Source organism: Euleptes europaea, chromosome 4 (genome assembly GCF_029931775.1).
Source record: "Euleptes europaea isolate rEulEur1 chromosome 4, rEulEur1.hap1, whole genome shotgun sequence".
Lineage (NCBI taxonomy): Eukaryota > Metazoa > Chordata > Lepidosauria > Squamata > Sphaerodactylidae > Euleptes > Euleptes europaea.
In genome coordinates, this window is record NC_079315.1 from 6,015,185 (window position 1) to 6,034,967 (window position 19,783).

The 19,783-nt window shown below is 45.7% G+C and overlaps 1 protein-coding gene across 1 annotated transcript in view; it reads left to right on the plus strand.

The window, feature by feature from the left end:
- LOC130476415 (ovostatin-like) overlaps positions 1–19,783 on the plus strand; it is a 65,219-nt gene that overhangs the window by 9,507 nt on the left and 35,929 nt on the right. The window contains exons 4-15 of the mRNA XM_056848351.1: positions 2,864–2,916; positions 3,907–3,927; positions 4,763–4,931; positions 5,700–5,784; positions 7,328–7,445; positions 8,931–9,060; positions 10,813–10,922; positions 13,098–13,256; positions 13,967–14,194; positions 15,588–15,642; positions 16,979–17,124; positions 18,861–19,010. Coding sequence (XP_056704329.1) covers positions 2,864–2,916; positions 3,907–3,927; positions 4,763–4,931; positions 5,700–5,784; positions 7,328–7,445; positions 8,931–9,060; positions 10,813–10,922; positions 13,098–13,256; positions 13,967–14,194; positions 15,588–15,642; positions 16,979–17,124; positions 18,861–19,010 — 1,424 coding nt within the window. The remainder of the gene's footprint in view (positions 1–2,863; positions 2,917–3,906; positions 3,928–4,762; positions 4,932–5,699; positions 5,785–7,327; positions 7,446–8,930; positions 9,061–10,812; positions 10,923–13,097; positions 13,257–13,966; positions 14,195–15,587; positions 15,643–16,978; positions 17,125–18,860; positions 19,011–19,783) is intronic.

Consider the following 19,783-nt stretch of genomic DNA (forward strand, 5'->3'; position numbering starts at 1 on the left):
GGTGGGACTTGGCAACCCTATTTTCAGCACTTATGTCAAGCTGGTTTGGGTGTCAGCCATACACACAATTATTGGTAGATCAGATAGAGAGCCTGGCAGTGTTCCTGGACCCACCCTTACTAATGGAAAAACAAGCTGGAGCTGTTACTAGAGCCTTCCTTTCCTTTAAATAAAGAAGTCGATAGCTGCATCATTAAATTACGGAACTCCCTGCCCCAGGATGCAGTGATGGCTGCCAACTTGGAAGGCTTGAAGAGGAGAGGGCTATCTATTTACTAGCCAAAATGGACAGTAGTCATGATGCATACCTATTCTCTCCAGGATCAGAGGAGCATGCCTATTATATTAGGTACTGTGGAACAAAGGCAGGATAATGCTGCTGCAGTCATCTGGCTTGTGGGCTTCCTAGAGGCACCTGGTTGGCCACGGTGTGAACAGACTGCTGGACTTGATGGGCCTTGGTCTCATCCAGAAGGGGTTTTCTTATGAATAGAAGTCATGATGCATACCTATTCTCTCCAGTCTCAGAGGAACGTGCCTGTTATCTTAGGTGCTATGTAACACAGGCAGGATGGTGCTGCTGCAGTCGTCTTGTTTGTGGGCTTCCTAGAGGCACCTGGTTGGCCACTGTATGAACAGACTTCTGGACTTGATGGACCTTGGTCTGATCTCGCAGGGCTTTTCTCCCTGCCCCAGGATGTGATGATGTCTGCCAACTTGGAAGGCTTGAAGAGGGGAGTGGACATGGCGTTGGAGGATAGGGCTAATCATGGCTACTAGTCAAAATGGATACTAGTCATGATGCATGCCTATTCTCTCCAGTCTCAGAGGATCATGCCTATTACATTAGGTGCTGTGGAATGCAGCCAGGATAATGCTGCTGCAATCGTCTTGTTTGTAGGCTTCCTGGAGGCTCCTGGTTGGCCACCGTGTGAACAGACTGCTGGACTTGATGGGCCAGGGTCTGATCCAGCAGGGCTTTTCTTATGTCCTTATGTAAATCATCCCTTCAGGCTATGGTATAATGTCCATTTGTACTTTGTTATTTAGACTGTGGCCATGGATCCAAAGTGTTTCCATCAAGGCTGGGCTAGATGTTTGTCCCGTGTGCTTCACAGCTGCCAGTCCCCGTGGAGAACTGCTAATAAAAGTGCTGGGTGTCCCTGATTCTGGTCAGGTCTGTCGCACAGAGGGAGGGGGCGGCTACCCCCCAACTGCACTATTTCCTCAACCTGAAACAATGCCGGGTGGGTGTTATTTGCTCCACCAGGTGGCTGCATGAGCACTGATGCTTGTATGTGCAGCCATCCGATGGGCCAAATAACACCCCCCCCGATGCCATTTCAGGTGTGGGGAAACAGCACAGATGGGAGGTGGGAGCCCCGCCTCCCCCCTACATCACAGTATCGACCAGAATCAGGGTCAAGCAGCCCTTTTAGAGGGCAGTAGAGCATAAACAGAGCCTGCTGGATCAGACCAGTGGTCCATTTGTCCAGCATCCTGTTTCACACAGTGGCCAACCAGCAGCCTTGAAAGGCTAAACAAATAGGGCATAGAGGCCAAGGTAGCGCTGCCAACCTCCAGGTGGTATAGCAAAAATAGACACTTCTGTGTACTAAAGAGTTAAATCCAAAAACACACAGAGAATCACTAAATAGGAAGAGCCCCAAAATATATTGGGAATCAAATCACAAGAATACTCCAGTAAACATCAGTGCTACAAAACGGTGCGGTACAGCTCTGTATTCAACACACGTCAGGTTGAAGAGGAATGTGTTGAATACACGGGAGGTCACTCCTGGGAAAAGACAAAATTGTATTAATATGAGGGGGGAAAAAAGAAAAAAAATATGAGAACTGTTGTGTTAATATATACTTACTCTTGTGAAGTATTTTGACTGTAACAGAGTTGTACCACACCGTTTTGTAGCACTGATGTTTACTGGAGTATTCTTGTGATTTGATTCCCAATATATTTTTGGGCTCTTTCTATTTTAGTGATTCTCTGTGTGTTTTTGGATTTAACCTCCAGGTACCAACTGGAGATCTCCCGCTATTACAACTGCTCTCCAGCTGATAGAGATCAGTCCCCCTGGAGAAAATGGCCGCTTTGGACATTGGACTCTCTGGCATCGAAGTCCCTCCCTCTCCAAACCCCACCCTCCTCAGGCTCCGCCCCAAAAATCTCCACATGTTTCCCAACCCAGATCTGGCAAGTCTAGGCCGAGGCTCTGGTTTTCAGAGGTTTGCTACCCTTGTTAGGGTTGCCAGCTCTGGGTTGGGAAACCTGGAGATTTTAGGGGTGGAGCCTAAGGAGGGCAGGGTTTGGGGAGGAACGTCAATGGTATATAATGCTATCAAGTCCACCTTCCAAAGCAGCCATTTTCTCCAGAGGAACTGGTCTCCCTCTAGTGGTCAATTTGATATCAAACCACTATAAATGTAGCATATCTCCCTGCAGATTTAAACTGCAGGTTTTTATGCTGGATTTAAAAAGGTTTGATGTCGAATTGACCGCTAGAGGGAGCAAAACACCTGCAGAACTGAACACCCACCCCCCAGGAAACAGCAACTTAGAAGCAAGGAAACTGAGAATGCAGAAAAGCCCAAAGACTGTTACAAATAAACGAAGTGTGATTTCATTTTCCCTGCTTTTTCTAATAAAAAATTGTGTGGTGTATGACAAAAACAGTTAAAGCAATATATCCAAATGGAAAAATGTTTGCAGGTCTGATATCTTGCACAACCCTAAGTTAGTTTTCCTTAAACGATCGGTGGGTATCACAGAAAAGTAGATAGAAAAGTGATTTTGATATCACCATATTAAACCTATTCTTTTATTAATTCTACCCTTTCATTTTAGTGATGTTTCGGATCTTTGCTCTGGATGAAGACTTTAAACCAGTTAACAAAAAGGTGAGCTTAATTTAAAATCAGTAGATTTTCAAGCAGCTGTGGATTTTGAAAAAAATATTCCAGATATTTAGAAATTTGTCAGTGAGGGCAAAGTTTTGCTGTCAGAGCATATGCCTGTAGACGAACTGAATAGAGCCATGTGTATTTCTGTGAGCCAAAGACCTCTCCATCCTGGCCCCGTGCACTATCAAGCACAGAAACACCAGATACAAACAAGATGGTTCCTGGTTACAGGGAAAGGAGAGGGAGAGAATCCTGCTGGGTGGCCTTGGGCTAGTCACAGTTCTCTCAGACCTCTCACAGCCCCACCTACCTCAGGGAGGGGCTGTGGCTCAGTGGTAGAGGCTCTGCTTGGCATGCAGGAGGTGCCAGGTTCAATCCCCGACATCTCCACTTAAAGGGACCAGGCAAGTAGGCGATGGGAAAGACCTCTGCCTGAGACCCTGGAGAGCCGCTGCCGGTCTGAGTAGACAATACTGACTTTGATGGACCAAGGGTCTGATTCAGTAGAAGGCAGATTCATATGTTCATATGTTCACAAGGTGCCTGTTGTGGGGGCAGGGGGGCGGAGGCGATTGTAAGCTGCTTTGAGAAAAAGTAGAGAAAATTGTGTTATAAAAAAATTGTGTTATAAAAAAACTCACTTATTTTGCTTCTGCTACTACTACTTCTTCTATTCTACTTATTCTTCTACTACTTCTACCACTTCTTCTATTACTTCTACTTCTTCTACTACTTCTACCACTACTTCTACTTCTTCTACTACTACTACTACTGTGACTACGATGATGACTACTACCTGCTCGCCTGTGGACAAGTCAAACTTTCTAGAGGCAATTGGGCAAGGGACTTCTTTCAAGCCTTTGGTGCAACTTGGAGCCCACACAAGTTCAACCATGTACAGGCTGCCCACAGTACTGACTGGCTTGCATTCATTTGCTGTTGGTTCTTCCCATTTAACACCAGTCTTTTTTCTTTCCTCCTTTACAGTATTCATTGATCTACATTGCGGTAAGAGCCAGCGTATTCAGCATATTATTTTGTCTGTTTTCTCACGTGACGTGCTGATGCGGTTAATTTTTTTTTTCTTGATCCTTCTGCTACTAAACAAGTCTGAGTTCTGCCAGGCTTGCGAGCGACAAAAGTTAACTGGAAAAGTGTCATCAAAGAGCAGGGCGGTTTCGGAAACTGAAATGGATGTGGCCCTAGGGTTGCCAACTTCTGGTACTAGCTGGAGATCTCCTTCTATAACAACTGATCTCCAGCTGATAGAGATCAGTTCCCCTGTAGAAAAATGGATTTTAGGTAACAGAGCTGAGAAAGACCTCCACAGACAGCTTAGGAGAAACTGCTACAGCGATTGGGAATAGACAACAGTCAATAGATCAAGATTGTGATTCAAAGGCAGATTCAGAGTGGGCAGCCATTGCTTTGTGAGGCAGGTCTCTGGTTAATAGTCCAGAGCGACAGGAGATGACTAACGTTTAGAGATAACTAACAGTGAGAGCGGTTCCTCAGTGGGACAGGCTTCCTCGGGAGGTGGTAAGCGCACCTTCCCTGGAGGTTTTTAAGCAGAGGCTAGATGGCCATCTGTCAGCAATGCTGATCCTATGACCTTGGGCAGATCATGAGAGGGAGGGCATCTTGGCCATCTTCTGGGCATGGAGTAGGGGTCACTGGGTGTGTGGAGGGGGAAGTAGTTGTGAATTTCCTGCATTGTGCAGGGGTTGAACTAGCTGACTCTGGTGGTCCCTTCCAACCCTATGATTCTATGAAGCAATAACAGCAAGACCCGAAAAAGGAAGAAAGCAGGAAATGACTCCCTTAATTTTCTCCTGCCTTCCAGGATCCCCAAAACAATAGGCTTGCTCAGTGGGAGAATAAAACATCTTCCAATAGTTTCTTAGAAATGGAATGGCAACTTGATGATTCCCCCAGTCTTGGAAACTACAGAATTGACATCACTGATGAAACAAGCGATACCACAGATCATTGGTTCAACGTGAGAGAATATGGTGAGCGGCCCCTGTGAAACTTATCTGTGTTAAGAGTTCTGATCCAGTGTCTACGTCAGGACTTTGGCCCAATGATTAGAAGTTTTGTGTGGTTCTTTCATAGTTCCTGTCCCATACAAGACTGTCGAGAGAGAAATCAGTCCATTGAGAAATAAAATATCTCTTCAGTCTTTACGGTGCCATCTTAGGCAGAGATATACCTTCTAAGCACACTGCCTTCGGTGGACTCAGGAGGGTCTACTCCAAAATCACAACCCAAACCTCCTCAATGGATTTGGTAGATAACGTGTACTGTATGTATGGTTTTATGTATGAGCAAGTTTGTATTGCATGGTATGTTTATAGGGTTGCCAACCTCCAGGTAATAGCTGGAGATCTCCTGCTATTACAACTGATCTCTAGCCAATAGAGATCAGCTCACCTGGAGAAAATGGCCGCTTTGGCAATTGGACTCTATGGCATTGAAGTCCCTCTCCTCCCCAAACACCTCCCTCCTCTGGCTTCACCCCAAAAACCTCCCGCTGTTGGTGAAGAGGGACCTGGCAACCCTACGTGTTTAGTTTGTCTTTTTCATTTTTTCGTTAAAAAATAAAAAATATTTTGGGGGGAAAGAGAAACATTTAACACAATATTTTTGGCCCTCCTAAAAGTTCCACTGTCTGATTGGCCAAGTGTTGTCCGAACATGCATTTCTCTACTGCGCTAGTCTCCAGATCTGTGTTTTGCCCAACTTGGATTTCCCTCACTGCATTTGTCATTTATTCTCAGTGCTGCCTACGTTTAGCGTGAAAACCAATTTGCCGCAGAGGGTCTCGCCTCTTGACGAAGAGTTCAAAGTCAACGTATGTGCGAAGTAAGTCCTGAAGTTTGGAAAAAGTTTAGGGGAGGAAGACATTGCATCTTTTGTGTCTTGAAATTTTAAACGACAAATGTCTGAAAGGAAAGATAGTTTCCCCTCCCAGGCTACATTTAGAGGACGGGTTGAACTGCATTTTATATGCAGTTTATCGCCCTTCACTAGGGCGATGAAACTTTGATTTAGTGTGAAGTCTGAACGCTGGGCCCCACACTAATTCTAGTTCATAGGCTGGCCACAAACCACAACTGTTAATCAGGCTGATAATGAGGGTTGCCAGCTCCAGGTTGGGTAATACCTGGAGATTTTGGGGGTGGAGCCTGAGGAGGACGGGGTTTGGAGAGGGGAGGGACTTCAGTGCCATAGAGTCCAATTGCCAAAGCAGCCATTTTCTCCAGAGGAGACCGATCTGTCACCTGAAAATGAGTTGTAATAGCAGGAGATCTCCAGCCACCACCTGAAGGTTAAACTATACACGGTTTCGCGATTTATCTTTGTTTCGCGTTATCAGCTTCATCAGTAGTCTGTTGCTCTATATCTTGCCGTTACGGGAGAATCTTAACTGCTCCATTGAGTCTCTCTGATTCAAATCCTGTACCTTGAAAACACAAATGCACTCATAAAACAACATTTCCAACATAAATATACTTAACCTATACTTTCGCACCTATATGTTTAAATACAAAGAACATAACAAAGTTTACCCAAGCAGATTATTCTGCTTGAATTGGCAGACCACGCAGTCTGGGCTTTGCCTCCCTTTCGCCAAGGTCTGAAACCAAACACCGTACTGTGTGTGTTAAGTGCCCTCAATTGGCTTCCTACTCGTGGCGACCCTATGAATCAACATCCTCCAAAATGTCCTATCTTTGACAGCCTTCCTCAGATCTTGCAAATTGAAGTCCGTGGCTTCCTTTATTGAGTCAATCCATCTCTTGTTGGGTCTTCCTCTTTTCTTGCTGCCCTCCACTTTTCCTAGCATGACTGTCTTTTCCAGTGACTCTTGTCTTCTCATAATGTGACCAAAATACGATAGCCTCAGTTTAGTCATTTTAGCTTCTAGGGTCAGTTCAGGCTCGATTTGATCTCTAAACCACTGGTTTGTTTTTTTGGCGGTCCACGGTATCCATAACACTCTCCTCCAATACCACATTTAAAAGGAATCCACCTTCTTCCTATCAGCTTTCTCCATTGTCCAGCTTTCACACCCGTACATAGTAATAGGGAATACGATGGCATGAATTTACTTAATCTTGGTGGCCAGTGACACATCCTTACACTTCAGAATCTTTTCTAGCTCTGTACTAGATTCTCATAAATCTGCAGCACCTGGAGGTTGGCAACCCTACCCATGCTTTATCCAAGGGCTTTGAATGCATTCTCTGCTGGCTATCCCCCTCCCTACCTCTTGAGCAGAAACCTAAAATTGCTCCCAGTGGCCTCAGCGTAAAATGCCACTCAGAGCTGAGACCCTGGGACTGCCTGCTCTGAGTCTCTCCTCCTGCCCACAGATGTGATTGCTTTCTGTCTCCCCTGTCAGGTATACCTACGGCCAACCTGTCCAAGGGAGAGTCCAGCTCCGAGTGTGCCGGCAGCGCTATTACCAGCCACAGTGTGAGCGGGATTCGGAAGGGATATGTGAAGCTCTTAGCGCACAGGTATTGCTACCACTCTTTTCCTACAACTTTGGAAACCCGGGCCGTTGTGTGATGCTTTCCTACCAGATGTTTGTGTAATTGGTGATATATTATGTAAGTATTTTCAAACATCTCTTTTAAGATTTAAATAATTGGCTTCTTAATAGATAGAGACTAGCCTATTCTGTTTTTTCAGACAACCTATATACATGATTTAAACTGTCTGTACATGTATATATATCTGTAAATGTGTACACATTTTACATGGGTTTCAACTGACCACTGAAGAAGGCCAAATAGGCCGAAACGTGTCTGGCATGTGGTTACAGATATCAACCTCAGGAAATGCCATTGTACTGTTTTACAGCCCATTCCCGAGAATTGGGCCGAAAGTTCTGTGGAGGCGGCGTGACATCGCCGCCAGCGTCAGTGCGCGAAATCGCGTGTTTACACGCACTTATGCTGGCGGCGAGGACAGACTGTGCCTCCCCCCCTCCGCCGGCGCAGCCTCTCCGGCATAGAGAGGCCGCACCGGAGCAGGGGGGTGTTCTGGGGGCGTTCCAGGGGGAGGAGCCGCCGGGTAGGCGACTTCCTCTCCCCTTTCGGCCCTCACTGCCGCCGGCAGGAACAGCATTGCTGCACCTGCTTTTGAGCAGGCACAGCCTCCCTGTTCCCTATGGGGCAAAAAGCCCCGCTTGAACAAAACAAAGCCATGACGGCTTTTTTCCGTTCAACGGTATAGGCGAAACGGCTTAGGAAGAGGCGCAGCTGCTCCTTTTCCCCGCCATTCCCCTACCCCATCAGCTCAGGAATGGGCTGTTAATGTTTTTAAATAATTTTAATCTTGACATAGCTCTTCTAATAAATTATATTTTTATTATTTATTTATTTTTTCATTCCACCCAACCTTGGGTACCCAGCTTCTGTTTTCTAGGTTGAGTTTCATTCCCCTTTTTTTTTTCCTGCTTTTCTCCTGTCTCCATGCTGTATCTATTAACATTCTGGTTGCAGCAAATACATTCCCCATTAAATACATCTTATTAGCTGAAATCCCTGTTGCAAGGGGTCAAGAGGACGCCGTTTTCAGCCATAAATGTCACCTGTTTTAGGATGGGAGACTAGCAACATCTTCTTCAGGAGCATGGTGTTGAGTGCTTCGCCCTATTTTCAAGAATGAAACAGAAAAGGCTAGTTCGGATTTTGTAAAATTAAACATCTTTGGTTTTATCTTATATACGTTTGGACTCCGCATGGAAACATGCTTTTGGATTGTCAGGGAACTTCTGTCCTGTCCTGTTTACCTTCTTCCTTTCTCTCTTTCCTATACAGACTCGCTAAGCTTCATGTATTTGATGTGGAGTCTACAAAATCTAATGTCATAACAACTTTTGGCAGCCTGTAATGTGCTTTGTCATTGTTTCTGTCACTGTTTCTGTCACAACTAATGAGCACGGCTGCTCCCCTGGGGTCCCGCACGCTCACAATATTGTTTCTGTCCCTTTTCAGTTAGGCAAAGACGGCTGCATCTCCAAGATGATCGGGACCAAAGCCTTCCGCCTTTATGCTAATCTGGGCAGAGATCGCTATTTCTTTGTGTCGCTTCGAGTCAACGCGGTTGTGACGGAGAACGGAACTGGTAATAAGGAATACCATGCCGCCTCCGTTGCCTCCTCTGGCGCAGCTGTTTAGAATAATTAGATCACTTGCGTCCCTTTCGGAGGGAGAGCCAAATTCAAATGTTAATTCGGTTCATAGCTGTGAGGCTTTTTTGAGCTTTTTTTGCGGGGAAAATCTTGTCGCTTCCCCACGGCCTCCCTGCCAACATTGATACAGTTCATGAACTGGAGACCCCTTGCCCGTCCTCAAGTCCAATTTTGGACCATTTCAGTCATCTCTCCCAGGCCGATGTTAACAGGATCCTGAGGGCTGTAAGACACACCACGCCTCCTGGACCCGTGCCCATCCTAGCTGGTCAAGGCCAGTTTGGATGTGGTGCAGGCCCCCCTGAGAGAGATCACATAAGAACATAAGAAAGGCCCTGCCGGATCAGACCCAGGCCCATCAATTCCAGCAGTCTGTTCACACAGTGGCCAACCAGGTGCCTCTAGGAAGCCACAAACAAGACGACTGCAGCAGCATTTATCCTGCCTGTGTTCCACAGCACCTAATATATTCGGCATGCTCCTCTGATCCTGGAGAGAATGTGTATGCATCATGACCAGTAGCCATGTTGACTAGTAGCCAAGGATAGCCATCTCCTCCATGAAAATGTCCACTCCCCTCTTAAAGCTTTCCAAGTTGGCAGCCATCACCACATTTTGGGGCAGGGAGTTCCACAATTTAACTATGCGTTGTGTGAAAAAAAATACTTCCTTTTATCTGAACACATGAAGCTGCCGTCTACAGAATCAAAGTCAGTATTGTCTACTCAGACTGGCAGCAGCTCTCCAGGGTCTCAGGCAGAGGTCTCTCACATCACCTGTTTCTCTAGTCCTATTTCCCTAGATGCTGGGGATTGAATCTGTCACCTTCAGCATGCCAAGCAGATGCTTTGCCACTGAGCCACAGCCCCCTCCCCTGGCTTTTAGTATGGGGGTCTTCCCAGGGAGTCAGCGATGAGTGCAACTCATTTTTAATAATTCAATTAATTAACACATAGGAAATTGGTTTGAATGTTTTTTTTAAGTTTTCTTGCCTATTGTGGTTTTTACATATTATATGTGTTTTGATAGTGTTAGCCTCTCTGAGCCCAGCTTTGGCCGGGGATAGAGCACGGGATACAAATCAAATCAATAAATAAATAACCGTTAAGTAACAGGTTGTAAAAAAAAGGAGCCCCATGGCACAGAGTGGTAAGCTGCAGTACTGCGGTCCAAGCTCTGCTCACGACCTGAGTTCGATCCCGACAGAAGTTGATTTCAGGTAGCCGGCTCAAGGTTGACTCAGCCTTCCATCCTTCCAAGGTCAGTCAAATGAGGACCCAGCTTGCTGGGGGTAAAGGGAAGATGACTGGGGAAGGCACTGGCAAACCAAACTGGCACTGGCAAACAAAGTCTGCCTAGTAAACGTTGGGATGTGACGTCACCCCATGGGTCAGAAATGACCTGGTGCTTGCACAGGGGACTATCTTTACCTTTACCTGAGCAGGTTGTAATATGCCCATAGCTGACAGAAGCCTTGTGAAAGACATCATGTTTAACCACTCCTTTTTATAAAGGTTTATTTAAAATAAAAAGATGGATGGATTGCATTTGTATCCTGTCTATCTTCCATGTTGCTCATGGAGTTCTTTTCAAGTGGCAAAAACACGAATGCTTGGCTCTCTTGCTTCTTCCTCCTTCCTGCCTGTGACTCTTATGTTTGTTTGTTTGTTTGTTTTATCTCACAGGCATCCAAAAATCTACCAATGGCTATGTCTCTGTCTACCCAGCCAGAAAGACCGTATCTCTGGAGCACATAGATTCATACTACAGAAGACAAATTCCATACACTGGACAGGTAGGGAACTCGGGGGGGGGGGGGGCATATTCGATGGGCATTAAATGCTCTCCCATCACAGAAGGCATCTTCTTCCATGGACTCTCCCAGGACATGCAGGGACTTAAGGGCTTGGTTCAGATAGCATGCAAAGCCATGGCTTATTTCAACCAACTCTCGCTAGTTGAATGTCTGAGCATGAGCCACTCGACCAATAGGGTTGCCAGGTCCCTCTGGCATCAGCGGGAGGTTTTGGGGGCAGAGCCTGAAAAGGCATGGTTTGGGGAGGGACTTCAATGCCATAGAGTCCAATTGCCAAAGCGGCCATTTTCTCCAGGGGAACTGATCTCTATCGGCTGGAGATCAGTTGTAATAGCAGGAGATCTCCAGCTAGTACTGGGAGGTTGGCAGTCCTATCTACTAACTATGGTTGTATGTCAAACTAGGGCCTCAAACCATGGTCTGAAACCATGGTTGGGAAATTCCTGAGAATTTGGGGGGTGGAGCCTGGGGGCCTTGAAGAGGACAGGGACCTCAGTGGGGTACAATGTACTACGTCACCATCTACCGGGGCCTAATTTCCGTAACTCTGGAAAACATAGATTCATACTATAGAAGACAAATTCCATACACTAGACAGGTAGGGAACTCGGGGGGGCATATTCGATGGGCAGTAAATGCTCTTCCATCGTAGAAGGCGTCTTCTTCCGTGGACTCTCTCAGGACACACAGGGACTTAAGGGCTTCGTTCAGATGGCATGCAAAGCCATGGTTTATTTAAACTAACTCTCACTAGGGATGTCTGAGCGTGGGCCACTCTACCAACTATGGTTGGTAAACACGTGACTACCCATATGAGCCCCGTGGCACAGAGTGGCAAGCTGCAGTACCGCAGTCCAAGCTCTGCTCACAACCTGAGCTTGATCCCAGCGGAAGTTGGTTTCAGGTAGCCGGCTCAAGGTTGACTCATCCTTCCATCCTTCCGAGGTGGATAAAATGAGCACCCAGCTTGCTTGGGGGTAAAGGGAAGATGACTGGGGAAGGCACTGGCCAACCACCCCGTAAACAAAGTCTGCCTTGGAAACATCGGGATGTGACGTCACCCCATGGGTCAGGAAGGACCTGGTGCTTGCACAGGGGACCTTTACCTTTTTACCCATATAAGAGACAATATCGGGAGCATGCCATGGGCTGTGTTCCATTTGTTGACCCTTCAGGGGAACTGGCTGGCCACTGTACGAAGCAGGATGCTGTACTGGATGAACAACTGGTCTGATCCAGCAGGGTACCAGTTGTGTTCTTATGTTCAGTGGGAGAGGGTTTCGTCCATTCCCTGTTTTATAATGCTGAAAAACAAAGTACTTAGGCATTTTTAGGTTAGTAAAATTAGGTCTTAATTTTTAGGTCTTAATTGTTAATGTTAATGTTGATATAGATGGGTTTTATAGGTACGTTTATATGATGATTTGTGAATATACCTTGTTAGCCCCCCTGAGCCTGACCTTGTTGGGGAAGGGCATGATAGAAATTCAATAAAGAAATGTCAAGCCAGGGCCTCAAACCATGGTCTGCGAACCATGGATTGGGAAATTCCTGGAGATTTGGGGAGGGTGGAGCCTGGTGGGGGGCCTTGAGCAGCCATTTTGTCCAGGGGAACATTTTGGCTGGGGATCACTTGTAATACTGGTAGGTATTACCTGGAGGTTGGCAACCTTAATTTGGAGATAATTTTGTAGCCTACTCCATGCTGAATAACTGTGGGCGAAAACGCATGGTCACTTTATTCTCCTTTAATCCCTGTTTCAGCCAGGATTGAGCCTGGATCGAACGCATGCGTTTCGCCTAATGTGCATTCGATCCTGGCTAAAACAGGGATTAAAGGAGGATAAAGCGACCATGCGTTTTCGCCCAATGTTGCTTGGTGGGTTTTCCTCCCCCCTAAAAGTTTGCCCATTCTGGGTTGGGAAATTCCTGGAGATTTTGGAGGCTGGGTTCTGGGATGGGAGCCCCATAGGGATGTAACACCAGAGAGCCCCTCCTCCAAGGCAAATCATTTTCTCCAGAGAAATGGACCTCTGCAGTCTGTCCTAGGAGATCTCCAGATCCCATCTGGAGGTTGGTAACCCTGCTCCCCCCCTTTCCCCATATTTCTCCTGAGCATCTTGGACTTGATCTTTTTTTTTTCTTCCTTTGCAGATACGGCTGAGAGATGAAGATAATGCCCCCATTGCGAAAGGGCTGCTCTTTTTGGAGCTCGAAGGGAATATTGTGGCTAACTACACCACAGACGAGAACGGCACTGCTCAGTTTTCCATCAACACCTCCCACTTCTTTGAACCTCGCTATAAACTGAGGGTAAAATTACTGAAAGCTGATGTGACAACTGTTGAGATGACCAAGAGAGCAGCTGCCATGCCTGGAGAGTCACCCAGGGAGGGGTGGGGATGTAGCTGTGGGTTAGAATCATAGAATCGTAGAGTTGGAAGGGACCGCCAGGGTCATCTAGTCCAACCCCCTGCACGATGCAGGAAATTCACAACTACCTCCCCCCGACACCCCCAGTGACCCCCTACTCCATGCCAGGAAGATGGCCAAAAAAAAAAAAACCCTCCAGGATCCCTGGTCAATCTGGCCTGGAGGACAAATTACTTCCTGACCCCTTAGTGGCAATCGGCACTACCATGGCCATGCAAGGAAGAGCCACGAGAGTCAAACGCTGCGGCAAACCTTCCTGCCCTCCCTCTCGTGATCTGCCTACGGTCATTGCTGACATATCTGGAGATTTCGGGGTGTGGAGCCTGAGGCAGGCAGGGTTTGGGGAGGGGAGGGACTTCAATGCCATAGAGTCCACCTTTAAAAGCAGCCATTTTCTCCAGGGGAACGGATCTCTGTCACCTGGAGATTGGTTGTAATAGCAGGAGATCTCTAGCCACCACCTGGAGGTTGACCGCCCTAGGGAATGAGGGGCTTGGTCACATGATTCCTTTGGGAAATGCCTGAGGGCTCTTCTTTCTACCCTGGGGATTGAGGGGTGCTTGATTTATTGTGTTTTTCTTTTTTACCAGGTTTTCCATCAGCCAGATCCATGCGCTGAAGACGGCTGGCTAGAAACAGACCAACCGGAATCTGTTCGCTTCGTCTACCGCTTCTTCTCCCGGACCGACAGCTTCGTGAAGGCAGTGCCGGTCTTGGAGGAACTGAAGTGTGGTCAGCGAAGGCCGGTGACGGTGCACTACGTCCTCAACAAAGACCGCCTCGAGGGGAGGATCTCCAAGCTTTACTTCTTTTACATTGTAAGGGCCGAAAGAGTGAATTGCTTGCTTTCTCTTTTTCCTTCTTCAGAGAATATTGGATAAGTAAGGAATTTCCTCAGTTTCCATTGCTGCTCCAATTCATGGGCTTAGGAAATGGATATCAGACTGTTCAATTTGCATCGTTGCATTATGCTGTAAGCACTTACAATTCTAGCAAGCTTGGTACAAAATATGCAATAAACAGGTCCCTGACAGGCTGTGCAGGAGCTACTTATTCTATGGTCATTTATGCATGGGCGTTGTACCTGAGGTTCGTTGCTCGCTGGACTCACACTTTCCTATTGGGGATTTATGCACCGGCAGCTTCCCAGGCTCAAATCAAGTCCTGCCCCTTTAAAATGCCACTCTGTAATTGTCTCATTTCGCAGTGCTCATTGTGAAAGATAATCACCCCCCCCCAAAAAAACCAATTGCCACATAAAGCATTTTAAGAACAAAAACCCAAAAATGGAGCAATCTGAAAAAGTAGGGGAGAGAAATCCAAGCCTTGTTTTTTAAAAGCCTCTTTTTTTGCTCAGAAAGAGATCCGAGGTAGCAGGATGCAGGAATTTCTTGAATCCCCGCCTCTTTACATGCTGCTTCGTGATTGGCTGTTTCTCCGGCTTTTGCTTCTGCATGGAGATTTGAGTCGGGCTGAGCTCACGATAGAGGGAAAAGTCGGATTGGCAGAGGAATGGGAAGAGCCGGACATTGTTAGGGCTGGCAGCAATCTCATTTCTCATGGAAGGAAAACACATGCATAATTCCAAGGAATATCCTAGTCAGACAGGGAGCGAACGGGAGTCCGAGTACCCATGCATAATAGGCCTATCTTATTTACTTGAAAGGAAGACAAGCCTGAATATACAACCATCCCCTTAAAAATGTTATGCACACACACCAAAATATTGTTGGACATCATTGTAGCTTGTGAGCGAATGTAAGGCGACCCCTTCTTTTTTGATGAGCACTTAAGAAAAACCCTCTTGCATTTGAGTAAATACTATTCGTTGCCTCTTTGGTTCTTTCGGTTCCAGTTGCTGATGTCTGAACTGTTTTCTGCAGTTGCAAATTAAAAAAAAAAAGTTGCTGCTATTACACCATTGCATTATTTCTGCTTCCATTGATATCAGTAAATAGAAAGAGAAGCAGATTAATGATCATAAGGGGCAACTCTGAAGGCATACAGAGACATCTAAGTAGCAAGTCTCAATGCAAGTGGAATTTAAGAGATCTCCATAAGGTGAAAAAGGGAATCGGTTTCATAACTTCGCCGGACAATCTCAGTGGTCTTGTGACCAAGAAAAGATCCCCTGAAGCCCACTGATGTGTGGAAACTTTTGATGTTTCCCCAATGTTTTCTTTCTAGCAGTCCTGTTTGTGTTTCTTGCAGCTGCTGGCTCAAGACAAAATCATGGCTAATGGCAAACAGCAAGTCAGCGTCCAAAGTAAGTGCTGTGGTTTTTATAGCAGAGTGTGGAGAAGCAAAGCCAAGTAGACCCTAGTACCCTGGAGTCAACCAGAGCCAGAAGTCTTCAAAACTCAGTTGGGGAATAATTGTCAAGGCACCAACTGGCCAATCCCCCATATAGCCAGAATTAGAATTGCTACTGAGTTTTACCTGTGTAATTTCAGGGTAAATTTAGAGCTTCTTCCTTGGGTGAAAAATCTGGTAAATTTCAAGGGAAGGAGAAGTTCAACAGGACTAGCAAAATTTCTTCAACCTATCCATAGTTTGAATGGGATTGCAATCATGGTATTGAATACCTTGCATGTCAGTTAGCTCTGTCCATGGAAGACATATCCTCCAGCGTCAACACCACAGAGACTCACATACATTGAGTAGGGTTATCAACTCCAGGTTGGTAAATTCCTGGAGCTGGGGGCGGGGGAGCCTTGGGAAGGGTGTGGTTTCGGGAGAGGAAGGACCACAGTGGGCTGTACTGCCATACAGTTCAGCCTCCAAAGCAGCCATTTGCTCCATGGGAATTAATCTCTGTCATCTGTAGATTAGTTGTAATGCTGGGAGATCGCCAGGCCCCACCTGGAGGATGAAAGCACTGCAACCACTTAGATAGTATTTACAGTGAGCCACTTATAAACAGGCACAGTTCGCAACTATATATATATATATATATATATATATATATATATATATATATATATATATATATATATATATATAAATTTAATTCTATTATAAAACCAAAGCCTGTACTGACCCTAACTAGCTAGCTAACAAAGGCTGCAAATTTAAAGAACCACAATCGCATACACAGTCTTTAAGGGTCACCTATATACCGTTGGCTGTACAAAGCTACATCAATGTAGTCACATCTTTGATCCCAAAAGAAAACGTGTAACAAACCAATCTCAGAAGGCTAGTTTAACAATGCTGAAAACATTCAAGGCATTTCAGTTGGCGATCTTGGTGTGGTTGTTTAAATTTGCAGCTTTTGTTAGCTAGCTAGTTGGCTTCAGAACAGGCTTTAGTTTTATAACTGAATTAAATTGATATATATATCGTCGCCTGTTTATAAGTGGCTCCCTTTAAATACCTTCTGAGTGGCTGTAGTGCTGTCCTTTTTCTACAATACCAATTTACAGCACGATTATTTCGCCTTGGTTGTTGTTACCCACCTGAAGGATGGCAACCCGATTACCCTGCTAAAGTTCTCTAAATTTTTCTTTTTGCCTTCGTCAACCATTTAACTAGTTTACCAGCTTTTCTGGCTCTCTCTTCTTGACTCCTTCACCAATCATATTTCACATTTTCCCCCGCAGTTGGACACCCGGGTACCTTCTCTATCTTACTGAGCGCTGATGAGAAATTGGCTCCCAGGGCAAAGATGCTGGTTTATATCTTCCACGATGGTGAGCTGGTGGCCGACAGCATCTCCTTTGACGTTGAGAAGTGCTTCCGAAACAAGGTGAGAGCTCGTCTGCCCCTTCCTTGGGGTGAGATTTGTTTCTGTTAGTTTTTTCTGTGCTTAGTTGTAACACTGGTTCCCAAAGGCAAGGAGAATAAACAGTCATATGTTCTGGATTATTGTCAATCCTCCAGTTTTCAGGAATATCTGGTCCTTCAGGTCCAGCAGGAAAGTTGGGAGATGTATCAGAAATAGAACGGCCAGCTTCTAGGTGGAGTCAGGAGATCTCCAGGAGTTACAACGGGTTTCCAGATGATTTAGACCATTTACACTGGAGAAAATGGCTGCATGGGTAGGTGGACTCTGCAGCATGATTCCTCGCTGAGGGGTTTTGTGGAGGTTATAGATGTGGTGCTGAATTCTCTAACAATGAATGGCTGACTTGAGAAAGGCAGGCAAAAGGACCTAGGAAAAGATAAGGGAAGGATGTGATGGCAGTAGGGTGGTGCATATCGATAAACCCAAAGCGGAAATAAACCCAAAATTAGCCATTTTGGTAAGATTCGCGATTCAGGTTTACCAAATGCCAAAACCTGGGGATCTTCCCAAAGCCGAATAAGCGCTTCCTGAAAAAGCTGAATAATTATTTGGCATTTTTTCAGGTTCGGCTATTCGCCTTTGCTCAGAGGCATGGCTCTGTGCCTTCCCCCATTTTTCTATTCTTTTTATTTTTTTACTGATTTTGATAGGTCCCCATAGTTAGAAGAGCAAATTGGCAGAATTTGCTGTAATGGCGAAACTAACTAATCTAGTAAGTAAAAGACCCAGAGAAGAATTTATTTCAAACCGGAGGCTCTATTATGCTTACATAAGAACAACATAAGTTATGAGGAGTTTGATATGGAGAATATTAAAACTGTGTTATTATAATGTATTTTTGTCTAAGTTCATTAGAAATATAGAAATAGACAATAAATACATGTACTTTAGAATGTATCGGGATATAAGGTATATTCACACCCAGGGTAGATATACATACTTTTGTCTTTATAACTGAACAGTAGATAAGAATTGTGAAGCATTATCGGGAAATCCCAATCCTGATTGGGCTCATAGTGCACTGCTCTTGTCTCCCGACCCCCACACCTTTTAAAGTGCCAAAACAGCTGTGGGGAAGGCATTTCAGCGCCTTATAAGGTGCGGGGGGGGCAAGGAACAAGAGCACCTCAGTCCATCACGTTGTGCGCCCAATTGGGGTCCAATCCTCACAGCATTTTTAAATGACTTTAAGATGGTGGCAGTATTCTCATGCCAGCCTTAAGAGTAGAACAAAACCATGGCTCGAAGTAATAGGATTGCATTCACGTATAGATTTGAAGAAGCGGTTTGCCACTGAGGAAGTTTCTCGGAACACAAATTCTGAGAGGCAATTTCACGTTCCTGAGGGGCTGCAGCCATACTGCTAAAAGTAGCTACATGTTTTAGCTGATCTATCCAACTTGCCATGATTTCATATCCAACAGATATGGGTGATTCTGTGGGGGAAAGCAGATAAAGAGATGCCATTATGTAGAGTAGTTAAGTAAGATTGTATAGTGAAGATGTGCTCTTTACATTGTGGCAGCTGCCATTTCCTGAAGGGAGAGATGGGTGAGGGAGAAAAGACTTTTGGTAAGTACATTTGATCCGACAGTAGACAAAATAAATGGTGTGCTGATACTTTACCATGAGAAATATATGGTCCTTGGGAGGTGATTGATGGCCTCCCTATGACTGAGGTCACTGTTCAATTCCAGGTCGGTCTGCAGTTCTCTGAGAAACAAGCCCTACCAGCCTCCAGCATCAACCTTGACATCGAAGCGGCCTCTAATTCCATCTGTGGTTTGCGGGCTATAGATAAGAGCATCCTACTTTTGAGGCCTGGAAGAGACCTGTCTCCTGAGAGCGTAAGCCCTACATTTCCATGTTCCTTCAATGCAGAGTTGAAGGATCTCTTTCCTCAAGTTGGACTGGAGATGCCATTAGTTGCATAATGGAGGGGGGAACTGATAAAGGCTCTTTATGAGAGCCAGCGTGGCATAGTGGTTGAGAGAGGTGGACTCTAGAGAACCGGGTTTGATTCCCCACTCCTCCACATGAGCGGTGGATGCTAATCTAGCGAACTGGGTTGGTTTCCCCATTCCTACACATGAAGCCAGCTGCGTGACCCTGGGCTGTAAGCTGGTTTGAGTCTTCCTTAAGTGATAGAGAAAGTCATCGTATAAAAACCAACTCTTCTTCTCTTCTCTGATGTTCTTCCAGAATCCCTCCCACACAAGGCTGCTAAGAAGAGGGAGAGTCAGGGTACAAAATTTGGGAGGGAGGGGCCAAGCATCTCTCTCACATAATTCTAAGAGGAAGAAGGGCTGAGCTCAGCTGAAGATACTCTGATGCTTGGAAAGAGCATCAAAGTAGGGCTGCCAAGCCTCCAGTGGGGCCAAGGGATCCCCCACCCCAGGTCCCATTCCCATTGGTGGTGGCAGCAAGAGAAAAATTAGAAGAAAAAGAAGATCTTTGTCTAACTACAGGAAGTTCTTTCCACGAGTTCCCGGTGATTCCTAAAGCTACTGGGAAGTGACAAAGGGTAGCTCTAGGAATCGCTGGAACCTCTATGGTAAGAACGTCTTATATAGAGAGAATTGATAGAACATAGAGAGGGGATATGGATGTTGAAAACCAG